At 40.6% G+C, this 26,715-nt stretch overlaps 2 protein-coding genes across 4 annotated transcripts in view; both read left to right on the top strand.

The window, feature by feature from the left end:
* The window catches only part of LOC140676608 (uncharacterized), a 31,798-nt gene extending 7,850 nt beyond the window's left edge, over window positions 1-23,948 (top strand). For 2 of the 3 annotated variants that reach the window (XM_061928501.1, XM_061928508.1), the window contains one exon: window positions 22,142-23,948. In XM_061928501.1, the coding sequence (XP_061784485.1) occupies window positions 22,142-23,349 (1,208 nt within the window). In that variant the 3' untranslated portion in view covers window positions 23,350-23,948. Of the gene's footprint in view, window positions 1-7,267; window positions 7,997-22,141 lie in introns of those variants that run through there. The other variant, XM_061928506.2, reaches the window with a different exon arrangement.
* The window catches only part of LOC133575713 (uncharacterized), a 177,242-nt gene that overhangs the window by 112,864 nt on the left and 37,663 nt on the right, over window positions 1-26,715 (top strand). The gene's annotated exons all lie outside the window — the stretch shown is intronic.

Genomic DNA, 26,715 nt, shown 5'->3' on the forward strand with positions numbered 1-26,715 from the left:
CCTAATCTCCCAGTCGTAAAGAATCTTTCAAAAGAAGGCTGAATCCAAACAATTTAATCACTTGTTTCCATTTCTGACATGTCCTGAAAGTTTCATTTTTCTGTTTTGTTACTAACTACCTGACGATTATACAAACCACAAATTATTAGGGCCCGCATGGCCCATTGTATAAGGACTCCCAAAGGGAGTCCTTATGCAATGGGACATAAGAACCTATTGAATTTGTAAGGTTTTATTATTCTTTATTTTTATTATACCGACCGCCTCTTTGAGCTGTAATTTGACCCACTTAATGCTTCAAAACTCACCATATTTGACCCACACATCAGGACCTGCGAAAATTGCCTTTTAATAAAAAAACCGAACCCCAAAACTCAAAACTGCGCTCTAGCGCCCCCTAGGAAAAAAAAAACTAGACTGCCTTGAACTCCCACTAGGAAGGTCGGAGAGACATGAAACAAAAACCTCTATGTAGGTCTGACTTAGACCTACATTTCATAATAGTACATTGTCGGGCTAAAATCAACAGGAAGTTGGCAATTCCCCCTTCAAGACAAAAAAGTACTAAAAACAGTCACTTTTGCCTCTTTGAGCTGTATTTTGACCCCCTTAACATGCTTCAAAACTCACCATATTTGACCCACACATCAGGACCTGCGAAAATTGCCTTTTAATAAAAAAAACGAACCCCAAAACTCAAAACTGCGCTCTAGCGCCCCCTAGGGGGAAAAAAAACTAGACTGCCTGTAACTCCCACTAGGAAGGTCGGAGAGACATGAAACAAAAACCTCTATGTAGGTCTGACTTAGACCTACATTTCATAATAGTACATTGTCGGGCTAAAATCAACAGGAAGTTGGCAATTCCCCCTTCAAGACAAAAAAGTACTAAAAACAGTCACTTTTGCCTCTTTGAGCTGTATTTTGACCCCCTTAACATGCTTCAAAACTCACCAAACTGAACGCACACATCAGGACTGGCAAAAATTGCAATCTAATAAAAAACCTAACCCCAAATCTCAAAATTGCGCTTTCGCGCAATTTTTTAATAAAACGCACAAAAAACTGCCCCTCGGAAGACAAAAATGACAAAACTGCCTGTAACTCCCACTGGGAAGGTCGGAGAGACATGAAACAAAAACCTCTATGTAGGTCTCACTTAGACCTACATTTCATAGATTGACAACCCCCAGCAAAAATCAACAGGAAGTTTGCTATTCCCTCTTCAAAACAATTTTTTTGTAAAAACCGGTCACCTTCCTTCAAAAACTATCTCCTCTGAGCGCGTTTGTCGTTTCGGCTTCAAACTAACACAGGAGAGAGATTGAACCCTTCTGATTACAACGACAGAAGCGCTTTTTTTCTAACTGCTCCGGTTTTGATTTTATGACCCTTCAAAGACCCGCTGCGCAGCTGTTTTTTTAAGATGGCTGCTTAAAAGCAGGAAGCACCAACGTGCCCACACAATGCAGACAAGGTAGGTACACTAGACAAAAGTCTTGGGACACTTCAGACTAAAAGTAGACAAAAGTATTGGGACACTTATGACTATCACTGGACAAAAGTATTGGGACATTTAGGACTAGCACCTGCCAAATATGCGGGCCCGACCAATGCTGCTTGCAGCTTTAATTTTATTTGACATCACCTGGACAAAGATAAGACCTTCTGGAGGAAAGTTCTGTGGTCAGATGAAACAAAAATTGAGCAGTTTGGCCACAATACCCAGCAATATGTTTGAAGGGAGAAAAGGTGAGGCCTGTAATCCCAGGAACACAATTCCTACCGTCAAGCATGGTGGTGGTAGTATTATGCTCTGGGCCTGTTTGAATGCCAATGGAACTGCTGCTTTAAATGGGACAATGAAAAAGGAGGATTAGCTCCAAATTCTTCAGGACAAGCTAAAATCATCAGCCCAGGGCGCAGTTGGGTGTTCCAACGGGACAATGACCCCAAACACACGTCAAAAGTGGTAAAGGAAAGGCTAAATCAGGCTAGAATGAAGGTTTTAGAATGGCCTTCCCAAAGTCCTGACTTCAATGTGTGGACAATGCTGAAGAAACAAGTCCATGTAAAAAAAAAACACATTTACCGTATTTTCCGCACCATAAGGCGCCCTGGGTTATAAGCCGCGCCTTCAATGAACAGCATATTTCAAAACTTTGTCCACCTATAAGCCGCCCCGTGTTGTAAGCCGCATCTAACTGCGCTAAAGGAATGTCAAAAAAACAGTCAGATAGGTCAGTCAAACTTTAATAATATATTAAAACCAGCGTGATGTGGGCGCGCATGGAGTCGTATATCAACATGGACGGAGCTGCGTGAAAAAAGCCACCCGGCCTCTTCGCGTAAACTTAAACTTACCTTAACCACTCGCTCATCTTTTCTTCATCCATCCCTTCGAGTTAGCTTTTATGATGACGCCGGCTGGAAAGGTCTCTTTTGGCAAGGTCTTCCTTTTGAATATCACCATGGGTGGAAGTTTCTGGCCATTAGCATGGCAAGCTAGAACCACAGTGAAGGATGACTTCTCATTCTCTGTGGTGCGAATATTCACCGTACGTGCTCCCGTTGTATCCACAGTGCGGTTCACAGGAATATCAGTTGCTCTGAAATAGTAATCCGTGTGCGGATGGAGAGATTGCGTCTTTTCATGAACCGGATCCCTGTCGTTTAGTAGGAGCCATTTTGTGGTCTTTACAGATGTAAACACACAAAGGAAATGAAACGTACGTTATATCCGCGCGCTTTTTCTTCTTCTACGCGGGCGGGTGGTTGCTTACAGTAGAAGAAGAAGCGCTTCCTGTTCTATGGGGGCGGGTGCTTACCTTGGCGGTTGCTTGCGTAGAAGAAGAAGCGCTTCCTGTTCTACCGGGAAAAAAGATGGCGGCTGTTTACCGTAGTTACGAGACCGAAACTTTATGAAAATGAATCTTAATATTTATCCATATATAAAGCGCACCGGGTTATAAGGCGCACTGTCAGCTTTTGAGAAAATTTGTGGTTTTTAGGTGCGCCTTATAGTGCGGAAAATACGGTAGCTGAACTGCACCAATTTTGTCAAGAGGAGTGGTCAACAATTCAAGTAGAAGCTTGTGGATGGCTACCAAAAGCGCCTTATTGCAGGTAAACTTGCCAAGGGACATGTAAGCAAATATTAACATTGCTGTATGTATACTTTTGACCCTCACATTTTCAGTAGACTCATAAGATTAGATTAGATTAGATTAGATTTATTGGTCCCCTTGGGGAAATTCATTGTCACTGCCGTACATTTAAACACTAGACATTACACATCAAACAAAAAAACAAACAAAAAAAAGAAATAACAAAAAGACATCATACATGACTAACACACATTTACATAAATTCATAAAAGAAGCAAACTTCATGAATGTTTTTTGTGACCAACAAGTATGTGCTCCAATCACTACATCACAAAAAAATAAGAATTATTGGTAACTCAAGACAGCCATGACATGATGTCCTTTACAAGTGTATGTCCACTTTTGACCACGACTGTAAATATGTTTCTCAGTTACACATCCTGGAAAACAACATCCACACAACAGTTTATATTTATTATTCGACCTTTTAGTTGTGTACTAACACATCAAAGTGTACTTCTGCTACGGTAATATTTTAGCAGTGATTTTGATGTTATGGTTCAGGCTTGCTGTCTCCAAAACAAGTCTCCACCGTGGTGGTGCCAGCGGTCCTACCACTTGTACTTGTACACTATACAATACAATTATGCACACCTTTTGTATAAAAGACATATTTGTTGGTACTAGCTATTTTGAAACCAGCGCTGTATCCTTTGCATGCCACTTTGTAGAATAAAATGTCTGTTTTTCATGACTAATGGTCTAGTTCATTGAGCTGTTTGGTGCCGTGACCCGGATTGGCTGACACAGAGTTCTTGAAATGTGTTGTTTTCAATTGAAATAGAAGATTTTTCCCAGTTGAGTCAAGTTTGAATTATTCAATGCAACATTTACAAAGTCTGGGTTTTGGTCCTGGTCGTGGAACTGTGGACCAGCTCTATACTCTCGGCAGGGTCCTTGAGGGTGCATGGGAGTTTGCCCAACCAGTCTACATGTGCTTTGTGGACTTGGAGAAGGCATTCGACCGTGTCCCTCGGGAAGTCCTGTGGGGAGTGCTCAGAGAGTACGGGGTATCGGACTGTCTGATTGTGGCGGTCCGCTCCCTGTATGATCAGTGCCAGAGCTTGGTCCGCATTGCCGGCAGTAAGTCGGACACGTTTCCAGTGAGGGTTGGACTCCGCCAAGGCTGCCCTTTGTCACCCATTCTGTTCATAACTTTTATGGACAGAATTTCTAGGCGCAGTCAAGGCATTGAGGGGATCCGGTTTGGTGGCTGCAGGATTAGGTCTCTGCTTTTTGCAGATGATGTGGTCCTGATGGCTTCATCTGGCCAGGATCTTCAGCTCTCGGTGGATCGGTTCGCAGCCGAGTGTGAAGCGACTGGGATGAGAATCAGCACCTCCAAGTCCGAGTCCATGGTTCTCGCCCGGAAAAGGATAGAGTGCCATATCCGGGTTTGGGAGGAGACCCTGCCCCAAGTGGAGGAGTTCAAGTACCTCGGAGTCTTGTTCACGAGTGAGGGAAGAGTGGATGGTGAGATCGACAGGCGGATCGGTGCGGCGTCTTCAGTAATGCAGACGCTGTATCGATCCGTTGTGGTGAAGAAGGACCTGAGCCGGAAGGCAAAGCTCTCGATTTACCGGTCGATCTACGTTCCCATCCTCACCTATGGTCATGAGCTTTGGGTTATGACCGAAAGGACAAGATCACGGGGACAAGCGGCCCAAATGAGTTTCTCTCCCTTAGAGATAGGGTGAGAAGCTCTGCCATCCGGGGGGGAGCTCAAAGTAAAGCCACTGCTCCTCCACATGGAGAGGAGCCAGAGATGAGGTGGTTCGGGCATCTGGTCAGGATGCCACCCGAACGTCTCCCTCGGGAGGTGTTTAGGGCACGTCCAACCGGTAGGAGGCCACGGGGAAGACCCAGGACACGTTGTGAAGACTATGTCTCCCGGCTGGCCTGGGAACGCCTCGGGATCCCCCGGGAGGAGCTGGACGAAGTGGCTGGGGAGAGGGAAGTCTGGGCTTCCCTGCTTAGGCTGCTGCCCCCGCGACCCGACCTCGGATAAGCGGAAGAAGATGGATGGATGGATATATATATACATATATATATATATATATATACATCCTGAAAATATGCAAACAAATCTGTGTTTAGATAATTGATACTTCAAACTTGCATAAATATAACATGAATATAAGATAACTTGCCTTCTGAGAGCTTCAAAATGTAATGAATAAAATGGTAAAGTTGTTGATAAACAAGCAATTATTTTAATAATTAAATATGGTCATTTTAAATTAATTATTATGATAATTTAAAATTAATTATTTCAAATATGTTTATTTTAATGTACCGGTATAATTCTATGTCTGGATGTAATAAGGTGTCAGAAAAAATACAAATAAAAATACAATTAATTTTGATGTTTTTAGCAAAATATTGTAAATATTTATTTCGGTTTTTTTATATTAATAAATATATTTATTTTTAGGTAAGATAAACATAATAATACAATTTATCTCTAGTCTGGATGATTTAGTTCTTGTCACCCTGTTGTCCTCCCGTGTGAAAAAAGGCTGTCCTCACTCAGGTCCGCATGGAGCTGGAGGGGGCGTGGCCTCCACCTCTGGCTGAAAATCGGGAGATTTTCGGGAGTATATTTGTCCCGGGAGGTTTTCGGGTGAGGCGCTGAATTTCGGGAGTCTCCCGGAAAATTCGGGAGCGTTGGCAAGTATGCTCAAGGTTGGCAAGTATGACAATGGGAGACCGGGCTTTCTGCTCCGCCGCTCCCCGTGTTAAAAAAGCTTAAAAACCTGTCTTTTTAAAAAAAGCCTTTTTTTTTTTTTTAGAATTATTCGTGCTAGTTCTGGCTATTAAGCTGTTCTAGTTTTTATTTCTATTTATTAACTTTTTTTTTTTTTTAATACACTGTAGCACTTTGAGGTTGTTTGCTCAATGTAAAGTGCTTTTTACAAATATCTTATTATTAAGGGTGAAGTGTCTTGCTCAAGGACACAACGGACGTGACGAGGATGGTAGAAAGTGGGAATTGAACCAGGAACCCTCAGGTTGCTGGCATGGCCACTCTCCCAACCTCGCCACGCCGTCACCCAAATGTGTGACATTTGTTGTGAGTTCTTGCACGGTGTGGGTTTTGTTCTTTGAACAAGGCATACTTGCCAACCTTGAGACCTCCGATTTCGGGAGGTGGGGGCGTGGTCGGGGGTGGGGTGGGGCGTGGTTAAGAGTGGGAGGAGTATATTGACAGCTAGAATTCACCAAGTCAAGTATTTCATACATATATATATATATATATATATATATATATATATATATATATATATATATATATATATATATATATATATATATATATATATCTACATCCTGAAAATATGCAAACAAAGCTGTTTAGATAATTGATACTTCAAACTTGCATAAATAAATATTAAGGAATATAACATAACTTGGCTTCTGAGAGTTTCAAAATGTAATGAATAAAATGCTTGTTGTTGATAAACAAGCAATTATTTTAATAATTAAATATGGTCATTTTAAATGAATTATTATAAATAAATGATATTATGATCATTTAAAATCAATTATTTCAAATATGTTTATTTTAATGTATAATTCTATGGCTGGATGTAATAAGGAGTCACAGAAAAATACAAATAAAAATAAAATTAATTTTGATGTTTTTAGCAAAATATAGTAAAAAAATTTTTTTATTTTTTTTATTTTTTATTAATAAATATATTTATTTTTAGGTAAGATAAACATAATAATACAATTTATCTCTAGTCTGGATGATTTAGTTCTTGTCACCCTGTTGTCCTCCCGTCATGAAAAAAGGCTGTCCTCACTCAGGTCCGCATGGAGCTGGAGGGGGCGTGGCTTCCATCTCCGGCTGAAAATCGGGAGATTTTCGGGAGAATATTTGTGGTTTTCGGGAGAGGCGTTGAATTTCGGGAGTCTCCCGGGAAATTCGGGAGGGTTGGCAAGTATGAAACAAGGTGATGTTCATGCACGCTTCATTTTGTGCACCAGTAAAAAAAAAAACATAACTTTGTCTTGAATTTGAAAAAAAAAAAAAAAAAATTGACTAAAGAAGGGTTTGGTGAATGTGCGTATGAAACTGGTGGGGTTCGGTACTTGCAACAAGGTTAAGAACCAAAAGCTTTTTGTAAGTAAAAAGTATCTTAAACAAATAATGAACTTGATGTGCTTTTTTAAAAATCTATCCCTTCTTTGTTGTTATGTTCTTGTTCCTTTTTACTCCTAGGTAAGTATTTTTTTGTTTTTTATTTTTTTTACCAAACATCAATAAAACATACAAACGTCACAAAACATGACGTAGCAGAAGCTCCGCCTGAAAAAAACAAAATGCGTGTCCCGGAAATGACGTCATCTTCGCGGAAGCGCAGACCGATCATGTCTTCCGGTACTTATCTTTTTCGACGTGTGGTGACAAGTCAGTCTTATTTGTTCTCCACTTTGTCAATATTTATTTCGTATAAAATACTTATTTGATTCTTTATTTAAGGATACGATCGTCTTGGTGCGCGAGTACGAGTAGCTTAGCTCGCTAGTTAGCTTAGCTCGCTAGTTAGCTTAGCTTGTTAGCTGCTAACAGAAGTTATCAACACATCGCTAAGTAGAGATCAAGTGTGAGAGTAAAGTGTTGTGATTGTGTGAAAATGTCTACATTACACATGTTGAGAGCGTTGGTGGACCAGCGACTAACTGCTGCCGTCGAGGAAATATTTGTAGTGTTAGAAAGAACGATGGCAGAATACGACGAGGAACTTTCTCGAACGAAAGAGGAGAACAATCAACTACTGGACGCTGTTTTCAAGAAACATCAAGTTGTGTTACACAGAACAGGTTTGTTGACTTCTTACTCTCACATCTTTACTAACTCTATATTTGACTATTGACAAGAACATGTTTATTTCGGTCAAATAATCAACCTTTAACTATTTTGTGTGACCAGTTTAACAGTACAGATTAGACATATTTAACAATCATACACATTTATAGTGATGGGTTGATGAGGCGTCATGAAGCGTTTCGACACATTGCAAAACTGTATTGATACTGTGTCGATACTGTGTCACTAAATACTGACATCTGCTGGACATTAAAAATCCCTACAGGCAACCTATGGATCGACTCAACTTCCTCTCCGTAAAAGTGTCCATCTCTTTTTTTCTTCTTCTTCTGTTGTGGCATATGCAGCAGGTGCCTGCTCGTTTTTCGTATGTGGGTAACAACATTTAACTATGTATATATATTTCCCAATTGGTTTAACTGCCACCCGCCTGAATCTATTTAAAATCTAATTTTTTTTTATTTCAACCGCCCGACCCGACCCGCGGATAAAATCTTTTTTTTTTTTTATTTCAACCGGACTCCGCGGTTGTGTCTGAAAACCGCGCATCTCTAATATGCAGACATGTTTTATTCAGCATGTGTCTTACTTTATAAACAATAGCAATGGATGTGGATATTTTTCCCTTTATATATTCAATACGCGGTTTCCGACATCATTTATGATCAATTATTATTCCCAATAATTTAGTTTCATATACTCTATCAATTTCCACTAGATTTAATTTTAATTTCTGCTTCCCAATTTGTCCTTGCACCACTAAACACCATAACTTCAGTGAGTGTAGTCAAGTGAAAGAAAAATATTTGGCATGGAAATGAAAGACGATTCATGAATTGGAGAATGTTTGGTGGTCATTTTTGTGGTCCCCTTTATTTAGGAAAGTATCGCAAACTACTGAAATATTTTGGTACCGGTACCAAAATGTTGGTATAGGGACAACACTACCACCTAGTGCAGGGGTCGGCAACCCGCGGCTCTTTGATCACTCTGATGCGGCTCAGCAGCTCACTTGCTGAACCCCCCAATTTTCCCGTGAGACTTCCGGATTTTAGTGCCTCTCGCAGAAAACTCCCGGGATTAATATTCACCGATTCTCACCCTTACGGCTATGCTAAGGGCGTGACATGATGGTACAACATTTGGCGCCCTCTATTATCTGTATTAACAGCGTGCCAACTAACACTTGTTATACAATATACATCTTCTGCTTAAACACGTACGTGACAGCAAGGCATACTTGGTCAACAGCCACACAGGTTACACTGACGGTGACCATTTAAAACAACTTTAACACTCTTACTAATGATGCGCCACACTTTGAACCAAAACCAAACAAGAATGACAAACACATTTCGGGAGAACATCTGCACCTTAACACAACATAAACACAACAGAACAAACACCCAGAATCCCATGCAGCCCTGACTGTTCCGGGCTACATTATACACCCCTGCTACCACCAAACCTCGCCCCCACCCCAACCCTGCTCCCTCACACATAACCCCCCCCCCCCCCTTCCCTCTCTGTGTGTCGGTTGAGGTGGGCGGGGTTTGGTAGCGGGGCGTGTATAATGTATCCCGGAAGAGTTAGGGCTGCATGGGATTCTGGGTATTTGTCCTGTTGTGTTTATGTTGTGTTACGGTGCAGATGTTCTCCCGAAATTTGTTTGTCATTCTTATTTGGTGTGGGTTCACAGTGTGGCGCATTATTAGTAAGAGTGTTAAAGTTTTTTGTTTTTTTTGTACCGCCACCGTCAGTGTGACCTGTGTGGCTGTTGAACAAGTATGCCTTGCTGTCACCTTTGTGAGCAAGCGGAAGCTCCATATAAAGGGTGGTTGATCAGGCACGCTGACGCTGAGCCATTCATGTAAAACCCGCGTGCCGCACCAGCTTTCAAATTCCACGTAAAGGTGTGGGCAGCGTGTGTGAGACCCCTGGTTTATACAAAGCAAATAAAAAACCTTGTATGCAGTGTTATTTCATTTAAAATTTCAAAAAAAAATTTGCGGCTCCCATTGTTTTCTATAATTTGTGAAACTGGACAAAATGGCTCTTTGACTGGTAAAGGTTGCCGACCCCTGACCTAGTGTAACCTTGGCCATCATCCCATCGTGGAACTGCCGCAGGATGTTCACAAATGTTGCCAGGCGGCTGTAGTGCATGAGTACCCTCCACAGCAGGTCCCGGTGTACGGTGTCAAATGCCTTGGATAGATCCACAAAGTCCATGAGCAGGTCCTGCTTCTAGTTGCAGCATTTGCCAGGCTTCTAGTTGCAGCATGTTGCCAGGCGGCCGTAGTGCACGAGTACCCTCCACAGCAGGTCCCGGTGTACGGTGTCAAATGCCTTGGATAGATCCACAAAGTCCATGAGCAGGTCCTGCTTCTGTTTGCGTCATTTTTCCTGCAGCTGTTGTGAGGCGAAGATCATGTCCACTGTACTGCGGTTTTTCTGGAATCCAGCCTGGGATTCTGGTAGCAGTGCTTCAGTGATGTTGTTGATGAGTCTGGAGAGCATGGTTTTTGCCAGGACTTTACCAGCAGCAGAGAGGATTGATTTGTCTCCCTTGTTTTTAAAGATGGTGACAATGTTAGCATCCTTCCATTGCTGGGGAATGCTCTCTTCCCTCCATCTTAGAGAGATGTACTGGTGGATCGCTCTGGTACGGAGGTGACACCGCCCCCGTTTCAGGATCTCAGCCGGAATGTAGTCAGGTCCAGGTGATTTATTGTTTTCCAATGCCCTTATGGCATCATTGACTTCGGAGTAGGAAGGTGGAAGGTCGGGACTCTGGATGGTGGGTAGGGTTTGAAGCTCCTTTTAAAACTGAGATGTCAGTTGAGGCTTGCTGGTTTACTTACTGTCAGAAAAATGGTATATAAATTATCAAAAAACTTTCCGTTCTGAGTTCTCAATGAACAGACAAGAAGCGGTCTTTGTTGCACCAAGCCAAACGCTTGGAAGATTCCGCTGTGGACGATGGAATGAGACGGGAGGGGTCATCCATTGTCCTCGAAAACCTGCCCAAGCTGAATCCAGGACGAACCCAAGCCCGAGGGATCTTCTTCTTTTGTCTTCAATGTGACAGAAAACAATGACTGTTTACATACTCCCCCATTCCTGCTGAGACAGGTGTTGTTGCGTAAACATTGAACATCTAAATAAAAGAGGAAACGAAAACCTTCTTCGTCAGAGCGCGCTAAGACACTGTAAGAGGTTACAGGTCGACGCCGTCTCTCCTCAATTGAGTCCAAATTGAATTCTGTCTCTGTTTGATTCCTTGCCTTTTGTCTTGTTTAATAGATGTACTCAGTGTTTGAACGTGACACTTACTTACTTACTTAAGCCTTTAAATTCCCTAAAGAACATAGGCCATTGATGAAACTCCTCCATCCCCTACGGCAGTGGTTCTCAAACTTTTTTTGTCATCCCCCACTTTGGACAAGCGGGAGTTTTCAAGCCCCACCTGCCCCCATCGCCCCAACAGAGCGCTAATTCCAAGCTTTAACATTTTCAAATTTATTGAACATCAAGTTGTATACATTCAAACTCAATAACATAAAATAACATCAAGTTCAATAATAAATAAAATAACTGTGCAGCTGTGGTATAACTTGCATCAAGTTCAATAATAAATAAAATAACTTCCATCCAGTTCAATAATAAATAAAACAAAAGTGTTATAACTTGCATCAAGTTCAATAATAAATCAAAAAAGTGGTATAACTTGCATCAAGTTCAATAATAAATCAAAAAAAGTGTTATAACTTGCATCACGTTCAATAATAAATCAAAAAAAGTGTTATAACTTGCATCACGTTCAATAATAAATCAAAAAAAGTGTTATAACTTGCATCAAGTTCAATAATAAATCAAATAAAAGTGTTATAACTTGCATCAAGTTCAATAATAAATCAAAAAAAGTGTTATAACTTGCATCAAGTTCAATATTATAGTATTAATATTATATAATATTATATATATTATATTATCTATATTATATTATATTATATTATATTATATATATATATATTATAATATTATAATATTATATTAATATTAATATAAAGCCTACAGTAAAAATAAGTACCGGTAATTTCCATTTATTTATATAGCGGATTTCACAGACAGAATCACAAAGTGATTTACAGTGTGTATAGAAAATGAAAGCATAGTAAAAAAAATAATCTAAGAATATAATAATTAAAAAATTTTTTAAAGTGAAATTTCCTCCCGTTCCTCGCGCCCCACCTGTCATGTCTCTATTCCCCACCAGTGGGGCACGCCCCACACTTTGAAAAACGCTGCCCTACGGTCTTGTGTCCTCCGCTCCAGTTGATGCCATGACAGCCCTTGCGCCTTCATCTCCTGCTCTGTGGTTCTTCTCCAGGTGGCTCTAGGCCTTCCTCTCTTCCTCTTGCCTTGCGGGTTCCATGTTAGAGCATGTTTCGTGATTGATCTATTGCAGGGGTGCTCACACTTTTTCTGCAGGCGAGCTACTTTTCAATTGATCAAGTCGTGGGGATCTACCTCATTCATATATATAATTTATATTTACTTATTTATGAAATATTTGTTTATGTTAAGTTAAAGGTGTTTAAAGATAATGCAAGCATGTTTAACACATATAGTTAATATTGTTAACAAGTTAAAGATGTTTAATGATAATGCAAGCATGTTTAACACATATAGTTAATATTGTTAACAAGTTAAAGGTGTTTAATGATAATGCAAGCATGTTTAACACATATAGTTAATATTGTTAATAAATTAAAGGTGTTTAATGATAATACAAACATGTTTAACACTTTTGGTAATATTGGTAATAAGTTAAAGGTGTTTAAAGATAATACAAGCATGTTTAACACATATAGTTAATATTGTTAATAACTTATAGGTGTTTAAAGATAATACAAGCATGTTTAACTCATAGTTAATATTGTTAACAAGTTAAAGGTGTTTAATGATAATGCAAGCATGTTTAACACATATAGTTAATATTGTTAACAACTTAAAGGTGTTTAAAGATAATACAAGCATGTTTAACACATAGTTAATATTGTTAACAAGTTAAAGGTGTTTAATGATAATACAAGCATGTTTAACACATATAGTTAATATTGTTAATAACTTAAAAGTGTTTAAAGATAATACAAGCATGTTTAACACATATAGTTAATATTGTTAACAAGTTAAAGGTGTTTAAAGATAATACAAACATGTTTAACACATATAGTTAATATTGTTAACAAGTTAAAGGTGTTTAATGATAATACAAGCATGTTTAACACATATAGTTAATATTGTTAACAACTTAAAGGTGTTTAATGATAATACAAGCATGTTTAACACATATAGTTAATATTGTTAACTTAAAGGTGTTTAAAGATAATACAAGCATGTTTAACACATATAGTTAATATTGTTAACAAGTTAAAGGTGTTTAATGATAATACAAGCATGTTTAACACATATAGTTAATATTGTTAACAACTTAAAGGTGTTCAATGATAATACAAGCATGTTTGACACATATAGTTAATATTGTTAACAACTTAAAGGTGTTTAAAGATAATACAAGCATGTTTAACACATATAGTTAATAATGTTAACAACTTAAAGGTGTTTAAAGATAATACAAGCATGTTTTAACACATATAGTTAATATTGTTAACAAGTTAAAGGTGTTTAATGATAATACAAGCATGTTTAACACATATAGTTAATATTGTTAATAAGTTAAAAGTGTTTAAAGATAATACAAGCATGTTTAACACATATAGTTAATATTGTTAATAAGTTGAAAGTGTTTAAAGATAATACAAGCATGTTTGACACATATAGTTAATATTTTTAACAACTTAAAGGTGTTTAATGATAATACAAGCATGTTTGACACATATAGTTAATATTGTTAACAACTTAAAGGTGTTTAAAGATAATACAAGCATGTTTAACACATATAGTTAATATTGTTAACAAGTTAAAGGTGTTTAATGATAATACAAGCATGTTTAACACATATAGTTAATATTGTTAACAACTTAAAGGTGTTTAATGATAATACAAGCATGTTTGACACATATAGTTAATATTGTTAACAACTTAAAGGTGTTTAAAGATAATACAAGCATGTTTAACACATATAGTTAATATTGTTAACAACTTAAAGGTGTTTAAAGATAATACAAACATGTTTAACACTTTTGGTACTATTGGTAATAAGTTAAAGGTGTTTAAAGATAATACAAGCATGTTTAACACATATAGTTAATATTGTTAACAACTTAAAGGTGTTTAAAGATAATACAAGCATGTTTAACACATATAGTTAATATTGTTAACAAGTTAAAGGTGTTTAATGATAATACAAGCATGTTTAACACATATAGATTCCTTTCTTTCATGAAGACAATAATATAAGTTGGTGTATTACCTGATTCTGATGACTTGCATTGATAGGAATCAGACAGTGGTGATGATAACGTCCGCATTTTCGAATGGAGGAGAAAAAAAGTCCTCCTTTCTGTCCAATACCACATGAAAGTGGTTGGTTTTTGGCATCTTATTTGTCCAGCTTCCGTACTCCTTTGTACACACTTTACAAGAAATACATTGTCGGCAAACTCCGTAGCTTGCTAGCTTGTGCACGCCAGCTTTCTGAGACTCTTATTTTGTTAGCGCAGGCAGGATGAAGCAGAGCTTAAACTGTGCAACTGTGCAGTCGGTCTTTGGAGTTTTGACGACAGGTACGGCGCCAGAGTCTGTCGAAATAAAGTGTTTCTCGCCTTCCTGTCGGTAATTTTAATGAGCTCGCAGCAGCCAGCGTCATCTCAGAACACCCTCGGGTGCCGTGAATGTCAATCAAGTGACGAAAGTGACGTCATAGTGAAGATTTATGATCGCTCATTTTTAGGACTATTTTTTTAATGCCTGGCTGGTGATCGACTGACACACCCTCCACGATCGACCGGTAGCTCGCGATCAACGTAATGAGCACCCCTGATCTATTGTGTCTACGCAGTGTGCGACCAATCCAGTTCCATTTCCTCCTCCTGGTTTGTGTTTCTATTGTGTCTTGTCTAGTGAGGTCCCACAGGTTGGCATTGGAGATGGTGTTAGGCCAGTAGATACCGAGGTGGTTGAAGAATGTCTGTATTTTGTTGAGTATGTTGGCGGAAATCTTCCAGGTTTCTGAACTGTAGAGTAAGGTGGATTTGACGTTTGAGTTGAAGATTTGCAGTTTGGTCTTGAGTGGTATGTTTTTTGCTTTCCAGATTTTATTTAGGATACTGAATGTGGTCCTTGCTTTTCCAATTCTGCCACTAACATCCTCCTCCGTCCACAGCAAGAATGCTTCCTCGGTATGTAAAGCTGGCAACCTCGTCTTAACTGGTTATGATCCATGTTTATTGGGGAGTTGTTCTTGTTGTTGATACGCATTAACTTAGTTTTTGATGTGTTGATTTTGAGTCCAAACGAAGCAGCTGTTGTTTCCAGTTTGCATGATTACTCCTGCATATATTGGTGTGTAGAAATCTGCGTTCAAAGAACTCCGGCTTATTAGTGATTCCCAGAGCCCAAAAAAAGTCTGCGGGCTGTAGAGCGTTTTCTATTCGGGCTCCAGCACTATGGAATGCCCTCCCGGTAACAGTTAGAGATGCTACCTCAGTAGAAACATTTAAGTCCCATCTCAAAACTCATTTGTATACTCTAGCCTTTGAATAGCCCCCCTTTTTTAGACCAGTTGATCTGCCGTTTCTTTTCTTTTCTCCTCTGCTCCCCCCTATCCCTTGTGGAAGGGGAGACACACAGATCCGGTGGCCATGGATGGGGTGCTGGCTGTCCGGGGTCGGGACCCGGGGTGGACCGCTCGCCTGTATATCGGTTGGGAACATCTCTGCGCTGCTGACCCGTCTCCGCTCGGGATGGTTTCCTGCTGACCCCACTGTGGACTGGACTCTTACTGTTATGCTGGATCCACTATGGACTGGACTCTCACAATATTATGTTAGACCCACTCGACATCCATTGCATTCGGTCTCCCTAGAGGGGGGGGGGTTACCCACATATGCGGTCCTCTCCAAGGTTTCTCATAGTCATTCACATCGACGTCCCACTGGGGTGAGTTTTTCCTTGCCCTTATGTGGGCTATACCGAGGATGTCGTTGTGGCTTGTGCAGCCCTTTGAGACACTTGTGATTTAGGGCTATATAAATAAACATTGATTGATTGATTGATTGAGTGTGTGTGCTAGGAGTGCTAAATCATCTTGCTGGTTTAGCAAGGCCTCAAAATGTTCCACCCATCTCGGGACGATTAGGGCTGGGTCCCCAATGAGAGATGATTCAACAGCAGGTCGAAGGGGGGCAGACAGTATGGGGTTTTTGGGCCAGGGGTGGATTTAACTGCATCATATAAAGTATGCATTTCATATCTGTCTGCATGTGACTGTATTTCTTGTGCCTTGGATACTGTTGCGTTTTGGACCAGTTGTTCCTCCCAGGGAATTCAAGTTTCTGGTCGTCGCTCCCAAGCTCTTTACGACACTTAAAGCTGAGTAAAAGAACCACCAGAGACAGAATAGGTATTTTGTATATACAGGTAAAAGCCAGTAAATTAGAATATTTTGAAAAACTTGATTTATTTCAGTAATTGCATTCAAAAGGTGTAACTTGTACATTATATTTATTCATTGCACACAGACTGATGCATTCAAATGTTTATTTCATTTAATTTTGATGATTTGAAGTGGCAACAAATGAAAATCCAAAATTCCGTGTGTCACAAAATTAGAATATTACTTAAGGCTAATACAAAAAAGGGATTTTTAGAAATGTTGGCCAACTGAAAAGTATGAAAATGAAAAATATGAGCATGTACAATACTCAATACTTGGTTGGAGCTCCTTTTGCCTCAATTACTGCGTTAATGCGGCGTGGCATGGAGTCGATGAGTTTCTGGCACTGCTCAGGTGTTATGAGAGCCCAGGTTGCTCTGATAGTGGCCTTCAACTCTTCTGCGTTTTTGGGTCTGGCATTCTGCATCTTCCTTTTCACAATACCCCACAGATTTTCTATGGGGCTAAGGTCAGGGGAGTTGGCGGGCCAATTTAGAACAGAAATACCATGGTCCGTAAACCAGGCACGGGTAGATTTTGCGCTGTGTGCAGGCGCCAAGTCCTGTTGGAACTTGAAATCTCCATCTCCATAGAGCAGGTCAGCAGCAGGAAGCATGAAGTTCTCTAAAACTTGCTGGTAGACGGCTGCGTTGACCCTGGATCTCAGGAAACAGAGTGGACCGACACCAGCAGATGACATGGCACCCCAAACCATCACTGATGGTGGAAACTTTACACTAGACTTCAGGCAACGTGGATCCTGTGCCTCTCCTGTCTTCCTCCAGACTCTGGGACCTCGATTTCCAAAGGAAATGCAAAATTTGCATGGTTGGGTGATGGTTTGGGGTGCCATGTCATCTGCTGGTGTCGGTCCACTCTGTTTCCTGAGATCCAGGGTCAACGCAGCCGTCTACCAGCAAGTTTTAGAGCACTTCATGCTTCCTGCTGCTGACCTGCTCTATGGAGATGGAGATTTCAAGTTCCAACAGGACTTGGCGCCTGCACACAGCGCAAAATCTACCCGTGCCTGGTTTACGGACTATGGCATTTCTGTTCTAAATTGGCCCGCCAACTCCCCTGACCTTAGCCCCATAGAAAATTTATGGGGTATTGTGAAAAGGAAGATGCAGAATGCCAGACCCAAAAACGCAGAAGAGTTGAAGGCCACTATCAGAGCAACCTGGGCTCTCATAACACCTGAGCAGTGCCAGAAACTCATCGACTCCATGCCACGCCTCATTAACGCAGTAATTGAGGCAAAAGGAGCTCCAACCAAGTATTGAGTATTGTACATGCTCATATTTTTCATTTTCATACTTTTCAGTTGGCCAACATTTCTAAAAATCCCTTTTTTGTATTAGCCTTAAGTAATATTCTAATTTTGTGACACACGGAATTTTGGATTTTCATTTGTTGCCACTTCAAATCATCAAAATTAAATGAAATAAACATTTGAATGCATCAGTCTGTGTGCAATGAATAAATATAATGTACAAGTTACACCTTTTGAATGCAATTACTGAAATAAATCAAGTTTTTCAAAATATTCTAATTTACTGGCTTTTACCTGTATTTGCAAAGCTTTGTAAATATAAATGAGACCAGTCCAGCATAGAACATTCAATCACGCAGCTAAGATGGTCTGCCCCCAGAAATGGAAACTTTCTATTCTATAAAGTCTCTCTCCCTCCCTCCCTTGCTGTCTTGTCTTTTCAGCCCAAACACATGCCCATTGTCCTCCGCACCTGGACATAAGAATAGATATGAAGAAGGAGTATCTCTCTTTCTTACATTCCACACTCAAGGTTAGCACACAATATTTGCAGACAACCAAAAGACCACAATTGGAAGAAAAACACTAGCTGTTTTGTAATTTGATTATGAAATTAAAGAAGTAACACTTAAATACGGATATTTGTAAAGATCTGCCTCCGACAATACCCACCACTGGTTTTGTAGTAGTCTCAGGACACATTGCACCTCTCTCCTGCATGCCTGCCAGTTGTGTTGAAGGGCAACAAAGGTTGGGTTATTGAGTGAGGCCTTATGGGCCATATGCGTATTAGTGAGGAGAGTGGAGTTTTCGTCGAAGCAGTCCTGGTGTTTGTTCCTGTTGTATCCGATGGATTGGGCTGCGGCTTCGTAGAGTGATCCACTGAGAGATGACCACTTCTCTTCTGTCGAAGCATCTCTTTCCAGGAGAGACTCAAATGTTTTCTAGCTGATTTAGCTGTGTACATATATATATACACACAGTGTTGGCGTTAACGCACTTTTTGTGTCTTTTAAAGGGGAACATTATCACCAGACCTATGTAAGCGTCAATATATACCTTGATGTTGCAGAAAAAAGACCATATATTTTTTTAACCGATTTCCGAACTCTAAATGGGTGAATTTTGGCGAATTAAACGCCTTTCTATTATTCGCTCTCGGAGCGATGACGTCACATCGGGAAGCAATCCGCCGTTTTCTCAAACACAGAGTCAAATCAGCTCTGTTATTTTCCGTTTTTTCGACTGTTTTCCGTACCTTGGAGACATCATGCCTCGTCGGTGTGTTGTCGGAGGGTGTAACAACACCAACAGGGACGGATTCAAGTTGCACCAGTGGCCCAAAGATGCCAAAGTGGCAAGAAATTGGACGTTTGTTCCGCACACTTTACCGACGAAAGCTATGCTACGACAGAGATGGCAAGAATGTGTGGATATCCTGCGACACTCAAAGCAGATGCATTTCCAACGATAAAGTCAAAGAAATCTGCCGCCAGACCCCCATTGAATCTGCCGGAGTGTGTGAGCAATTCAGGGACAAAGGACCTCGGTAGCACGGCAAGCAATGGCGGCAGTTTGTTCCCGCAGACGAGCGAGCTAAACCCCCTGGATGTCTTGGCTCACACCGTCCCTTATGCCATCGAAGATGATCAAGAGAAGAATATCGACCCTAGCTTCCCTGACCTGCTGACATCAACTCTAAAACTAGACAGATCAGCTTTCAGGAAAAGAGAGCAGATGAGGGTATGTCTACAGAATATATTAATTGATGAAAATTGGGCTGTCTGCACTCTCAAAGTGCATGTTGTTGCCAAATGTATTTCATATGCTGTAAACCTAGTTCATAGTTGTTAGTTTCCTTTAATGCCAAACAAACACATACCAATCGTTGGTTAGAAGGCGATCGCCGAATTGGTCCTCGCTTTCTCCCGTGTCGCTGGCTGTCGTGTCGTTTCCGTGGGTTTCGCTTGCATACGGTTCAAACCGATATGGCTCAATAGCTTCGGTTTCTTCTTCAATTTCGTTTTCGCTACCTGCCTCCACACTACAACCATCCGTTTCAATACATGCGTAATCTGTTGAATCGCTTAAGCCGCTGAAATCCGAGTCTGAATTAGGGATGTCCCGATCCAGGTTTTTGCACTTCCGATCCGATACCGATATTGTTTTTGCATTTCCGATCCGATACCGATACTGACCGATACCGATACTGACCGATACCGGCCTATCCGAGCATGTATTAAAGTTTAAAGTTATTTAGCCTACTTAGTTGTCAGAATCATGTTGAAAAGGGTTTTAGTACTCTTGATAACAACTAGCCAGCTGAATTAGGGGAGTTTGAATAATACACAATGGTTGGTAACAAGAAACTGACCTGTTTATTCAAGGATAAACACAAAATAGACAAAATGATACACGACAAACAGAAATGGCATCATTGAAACTAGGGCTGGGCGATATGGCCTTTTTTTAATATTGCGATATTTTAAGGCCATATTGCGATACACAATATATATCTCGATACTTTGCCTTAGCCTTGAATGAACACTTGATGCATATAATCACAGCAGTATGATGATTCTATGTGTTTTGATTGATTGATTGAGACTTTTATTAGTAGGTTGCACAGTGAAGTACATATTCCGTACAATTGACCACTAAATGGTAACACCCCAATAAGTTTTTACACTTGTTTAAGTCGGGGTCCACTTAAATTGATTCATGATACTGATATATACTATCAGATATATACTATCATCATAATACAGTCATCACACAAGATAATCACATTGAATTATTTACATTATTTATAATCCAGGGTGTGGAGGGGGGTGCCGGATGTAAGTGTCAAAAAGACAGCCAAAAGAGTTTGATATGAGAATAAATCTAAAGTTAAAATATAGGGTAGAAATGCACCCATTTGCAGGAAATGTAGTCTTGATTTTCAAAATGTTCTTTCAAGGCTTGCATGTCTACATTAAAACATTCTTCTTCATACTGCATTAATATATGCTACTTTTAAACTGTCATGCAGAGAAGGAAATCACAACTAAAAAAAATCACTAATTTTTTTCATACGTTGTTGATGTGGACATTTTTTCCTCTGCATTTTGATGGTGTGGACGTGTGGCACCGAATGGAGATAAGCGTCTCGACAGACGTCACAATATTTGAACAATGATTGACGAAAACTGTTTTCTCTGTCGTGTCCGTGTGTCGAAAATTGTTATGCGCTTATTTTTTTATTTGATTTTGTGCGTGGCATAGATTTGCCGTGCGCAGAGGACGCTTGAGCAGGCGCGCACCTTAGCATCACAGCTAACGTTAGCCATGCCGCTACCTCGCTCTCTGCTGGGAGAGGATGTATACGTATGTGACGTATGTCGTGACAGTACGTGACGTATGTCGTGACAGTATGTGACGTGTGTCGTGACAGTACGTGACGTATGTCGTGACAGTATGTGACGTGTGTAAGAAGGTGCGCTCGCTGTCTGTGAGAGGGAGACACAGGAAAGAGTGAGAAGAGCCTGTCGTGTAATGCCAGCAGCTAAAAGCAACTGCGTGAGAATTGTGGATGTGTTGAAGGTGTGCTGGAAAATGCGGAACGGAAATTAGGGAGCAGCAGAAAAGTGGAATGTATTATTTAAATCGGTGCGTTGGAAAACACGGACCGGAGTTTTTTTTTTAAACTGGATCTGGATCGGCATTTTCTCATGCCTTGCCGATACGCAATTTTCGGCAAATATCGGCAGCCGATCCGATCCAAATATCGGATCGGGACATCCCTTGTCTGAATCCGAGCTAATGTCGCTATAGCTTGCTGTTCTTTCCGCCATGTTTGTTTGTGTCGGCATCACTATGTGACGTCACAGGAAAATGGACGGGTGTATATAACGATGGTTAAAATCAGGCACTTTGAAGCTTTTTTTTAGGGATATTGCGTGATGGGTAAAATTTTGAAAAAAACTTCGAAAAATAAAATAAGCCATTGGGAACTGATTTTTAATGGTTTTAACCCTTCTGAAATTGTGATAATGTTCCCCTTTAAGGGTTGCAGGAATCACTTTTGGTCTGGGAAGGCATTTACCCGAAAGTCTTCATGTGTCAGCTGGAAGTACCCTGACTGCTGTGAGGGGAAACTGATAAGATTGTGAGATTATACGCTGGTGCGGGACAATGTCTCATGTGACTGAGCAAAACTTGACTTTTCTAAAGCATGTGTTTGTCTTCTCCTGTCCCGCAGATCATCTTCTCCATGAGCCAGAGGAGGAACCACAGCCCCACCACATTAAAGAGGGCGAAGTGGTACCACAACTCCAACACGTTAAAGAGGAAGAGGAGGAGCCACGACCCTCCCATATTAAAGACGAAGCAGCAGAACACAGCATCAGCCAGGAGGGAGAGCATATTGAAGGACTGGAGGAGTTCCCAGTGACTGGTGTCCCTGTGACGAGTAAAGAAGATGAAAGTGAGGAGAAGAGAGAGGCGGAGCCTCCAAGCAGCAGCTCAACACAACACATGACAACAGAAGCTGATGGAGACCACTGTGGAGGATCACAAGCAGACAAGATCTTAGCTCCACTATCAGATAGTGAGGACACAACGTCACACTCTCCTGACACTGATGATGAAGACTCTAAAGATGATAAGACGTGTCACACCGACAACACTCACTTCAAAAGTTTTGGCCTCAAAAAGTCTCTAAATAGACGCAGAAAAAATCACACCGGAGAGAAATATTTCCCGTGCTCAGCGTGTGGTAAAAGATTCTGCATAAAAGGAGACCTGATGAGACACGCAAGAATACACACTCAAGAGAAACCTTTTTCCTGTTCGGTGTGTGGGGCAGCTTTTGTTAGGAAGGGCAGTTTAAAAACCCACATGAGAATACACGCTGCAGAGAAACCTTTTTTGTGTTCCATGTGTGATTCAGGTTTCGCTCAAAGGCAAAATCTGATAAACCACATGAGAACACACACCGGAGAAAAACCCTTCTCATGTCCTGTGTGTAAGTCAAGTTTTATTCAAAGTCAAAACCTGAAGAAACACATGACAGTGCACACTGGGGAAAAACCTTTTCCCTGTTCCATCTGTGGCGTATGTTTTTCCAGGAAAGAAACGTTGACCATTCACATGAGAAGGCACACGGGAGAAAAACCCTTTTCATGTTCTGTGTGTGACTCAAGCTTCGTACGAAGTCACGAGTTGAAAATCCACATGCGAGTGCACACCGTAGAGAAACCTTTTTCCTGTTCAATCTGCGGCGTGGGCTTTTCAAGAGGGTACAGTTTGATAGAGCACGCGAGAACACACACTGGAGAAAAACCTTTTTCGTGTTCGGTGTGCGACTCAAGATTTGGTCAAAATCGGGGTTTGAAAAAACACATGGAAATTCACGCTGGGGAAAAAGCGCCCCGCAGACCTCCACCAGGCCTAATCCCCCAGTCGTAAAGAATCCTTGAAAAGAAGGCTGAATCCAAACACATCAATCTAATCACTTGTTCCTTATCTCATTTCTGACATGTCCTGAAAGGTTCAATGAAATCCGTCCATATTTTTTCTGTTTTGTTACCAACTACCTGACGATTATACAAACCCCAAATCACTTTTTGTTACTTTTCAATTACTTCAATAGTTACACATCCTGGAAAACAACATCCACACAACAGTTTATATTCATTATTTTACCTTTTAGTTGTGTACTAACAGATCAATTTGTATTTCTGCTAATATTTAAGAAGTGATGATGATGTTATGGTTCAGTGTGCCCCTTCACAGGCTTGCTGTCTCCAGTCGTCCTACTACTTGTACTAGTACACTATACAGTTTAACTATGGACATATTTTGTACAATAGACCTCTTTTTTTTGTACTAGCTATTTTGAAACCAGCGCTGTATCCTTTGCATGCCACTTTATAGAATACAATTTCAGTTTTTCATGACTAATGGTCTAATTCATTCAGCTGTTTGGTGCCGTGACCCGGATTGGCTGACACAGAGTTCTTGAAATGTGTTGTTTTCAAATGTCTTTATTGAAATAAAAGATTTTTTCCCAGTTGAGTCAATTTTGTATTATTTAATGAAACATTTAAAAAGTCTGGGTTTACCGCTAATTGATCATGGCGCTCCGCCACGGCAAAATTAAAGCCCGCACACCTTAAAAATAAGTGTTTTTTTTCACGTGAAAATAAGTAAATGTAATATTATGTAAAGTTGGTTATGTTACTAACAAACTACTTGACGATTGAACAAATTCCAAATTACACTTAGTTACTTTTCAATGACTTCAATAGCAAACATGAATAATCAGACCAGTTAATGACAAATGGTCTGATTCTTTGAGATGTTTAACAACAAAAGCAAGTCTTCCAATTGGTTCACCTGTCTGATTAGCAATCTGGGCACACCACTTATTTGGAACAGGTGGGTGCCATGATTGGGTATAAAAACAGCTTTCCCAAAAATGCTCAGTCTTTCACAAGAAAGGATGGGGCGAGGTACACCCCTTTGTCCACAACTGCGTGAGCAAATAGTCAAAACAGTTTAAGAACAACGTTTCTCAAAGTGCAATTGCAAGAAATTTAGGGATTTCAACATCTACGGTCCGTAATATCATCAAAAGGTTCAGAGAATCTGGAGAAATCACTCCACATAAGCGGCATGGCCGGAAACCAACATTGAATGTATCAAAAAGCGACATCAATCTCTAAAGGATATCACCACATGGGCTCAGGAACACTTCAGAAAACCACTGTCACTAAATACAGTTGGTCGCTACATCTGTAAGTGCAAGTTAAAGCTCTACTATGCGAAACGAAAGCCATTTATCAACAACACCCAGAAACACCGCCGGCTTCTCTGGGCCCGAGATCATCTAAGATGGACTCATGCAAAGTGGAAAAGTGTTCTGTGGTCTGACGAGTCCACATTTCAAATTGTTTTTGGAAATCGTGAACCAAAGGGTAAGCGAACCATCCAGACTGTTATCGACGCAAAGTGTGAAAAGGCAGCATGTGTGATGGTATGGGGGTGTATTAGTGCCCAAGGCATGGGTAACTTACACATCTGTGAAGGCACCATTAATGCTGAAAGGTACATAACAACATATGCTGCCATCTAAGCGCCGTCTTTTTCATGGACGCCCCTGCTTATTTCAGCAAGACAATGCCAAGCCACATTCAGCACGTGTGACAACGGCGTGGCTTCGTAAAAAAAAAGAGTGCGGGTACTTTCCTGGTCCCGCCTGCAGTCCAGACCTGTCTCCCATCGAAAATGTGTGGCGCATTATGAAGCCTAAAATACGACAGCGGAGACCCCGGACTGTTGAACGACTGAAGCTCTACATAAAACAAGAATGGGAACGAATTCCACTTTCAAAGCTTCAACAATTAGTTTCCTCGGTTGTTAAAAGGAAAGGCCATGTAACACAGTGGTGAACATGCCCTTTCCCGACTACTTTGTCACGTGTTGCGGCCATGAAATTCTAAGTTATTAAAAGTTTGAGTTTGAACATCAAATATGTTGTCTTTGTAGCATATTCAACTGAATATGGCTTGAAAAGGATTTGCAAATCATTGTATTCCATTTTATATTTACATCTAACACAATTTCCCAACTCATATGGAAACAGGGTTTGTACATTTTAGAGTAAAAAAACAATTGAATAAATGCATATTTGTGTTTTTTGGAATGACTTCTCTGCCCTGTGTTAATAAACATGTGTGTCTTTAAGTTAACGACCCTGGTTTAGGAGGGCCCGTTTATTCCTGGGAGGGTGAAATCCCCCCTAGGTGGCGTTATCGAGCTCTGCTTACAATTATCCGATTGCTACCTTGCTTGTGTGCGCATGGATGACCGAGTCTGGTGTGGATGAACTTGACTGGCCTGCACAGAGTCCTGACCTGAACCCGATAGAACACCTTCGGGATGAAATTAGAACGGAGACTGAGAGCCAGGCCTTCAGTGTGTGACCTCACCAATGCGCTTTTGGAAGAATGGTGGACAATTCCTATAAACACACTCGGCAACCTTGTGGACAGCCTTCCCAGAAGAGTTGAAGCTGTAATAGCTGCAAAAGGTCATATTGAACCCTATGGGTTAGGAATGGGATGGCACTTCAACTTCATATGTGAGTCAAGGCAGGTGGACAAATACTTTTGGCAATATAGTGTATATATTTATGTGTGTGTGTATATACATATTAAAAAATAAAAATAAAAATCTCCTTCTCACCTCGGTGAGGTGGTATCTGTGTCATCCTCAAGCTGGGGTCCTCTACCAGAGGCCTGGGAGTTTGAGGGTTCTGCGCAGTATCTTGGCTGTTCCTAGGACTGCGCTCTTCTTGACTGAGGCTTCAGATGTTGTTCCCGGGATCTTTGGGAGCCATTCTCTCAGGTCTGGGGTTACTGCTCCCAGCGCCCCCCCACTACCACGGGGACCACGCTGGCCTTGACCTTTGTCGGAGGCAGATATTTACATATATCCGAAGTTATGTGTTACTTCTTTTATTTCATAGTCATATTTGAAAACAGCTCGTGTTTTTCCATTTGTTCTCTTTCTGTTTGTCTGCAAGTAAACTGTGTGTGTTAACCTTGAAGCTTTGGAATGTTAGAAAGAGCGATAATGTTCTATGCTGGACTGGTCTGAATGTATATATGCAAAGCTTTGCAAATATATTACAAAATACCTATTCTGTCTCTGGTGGTTTTTCAACTCAGCTTTAAGTGTCGTAAAGAGCTTGGGAGCGACTTGTGACTTGAATTCCCTGGGAGGAACAACTGGTCCAAAACGCAACACCTTCCACATTTGTTCCAGCTG

This window comes from Nerophis lumbriciformis, linkage group LG33 (assembly GCF_033978685.3).
Source record: "Nerophis lumbriciformis linkage group LG33, RoL_Nlum_v2.1, whole genome shotgun sequence".
Classification (NCBI taxonomy): domain Eukaryota; kingdom Metazoa; phylum Chordata; class Actinopteri; order Syngnathiformes; family Syngnathidae; genus Nerophis; species Nerophis lumbriciformis.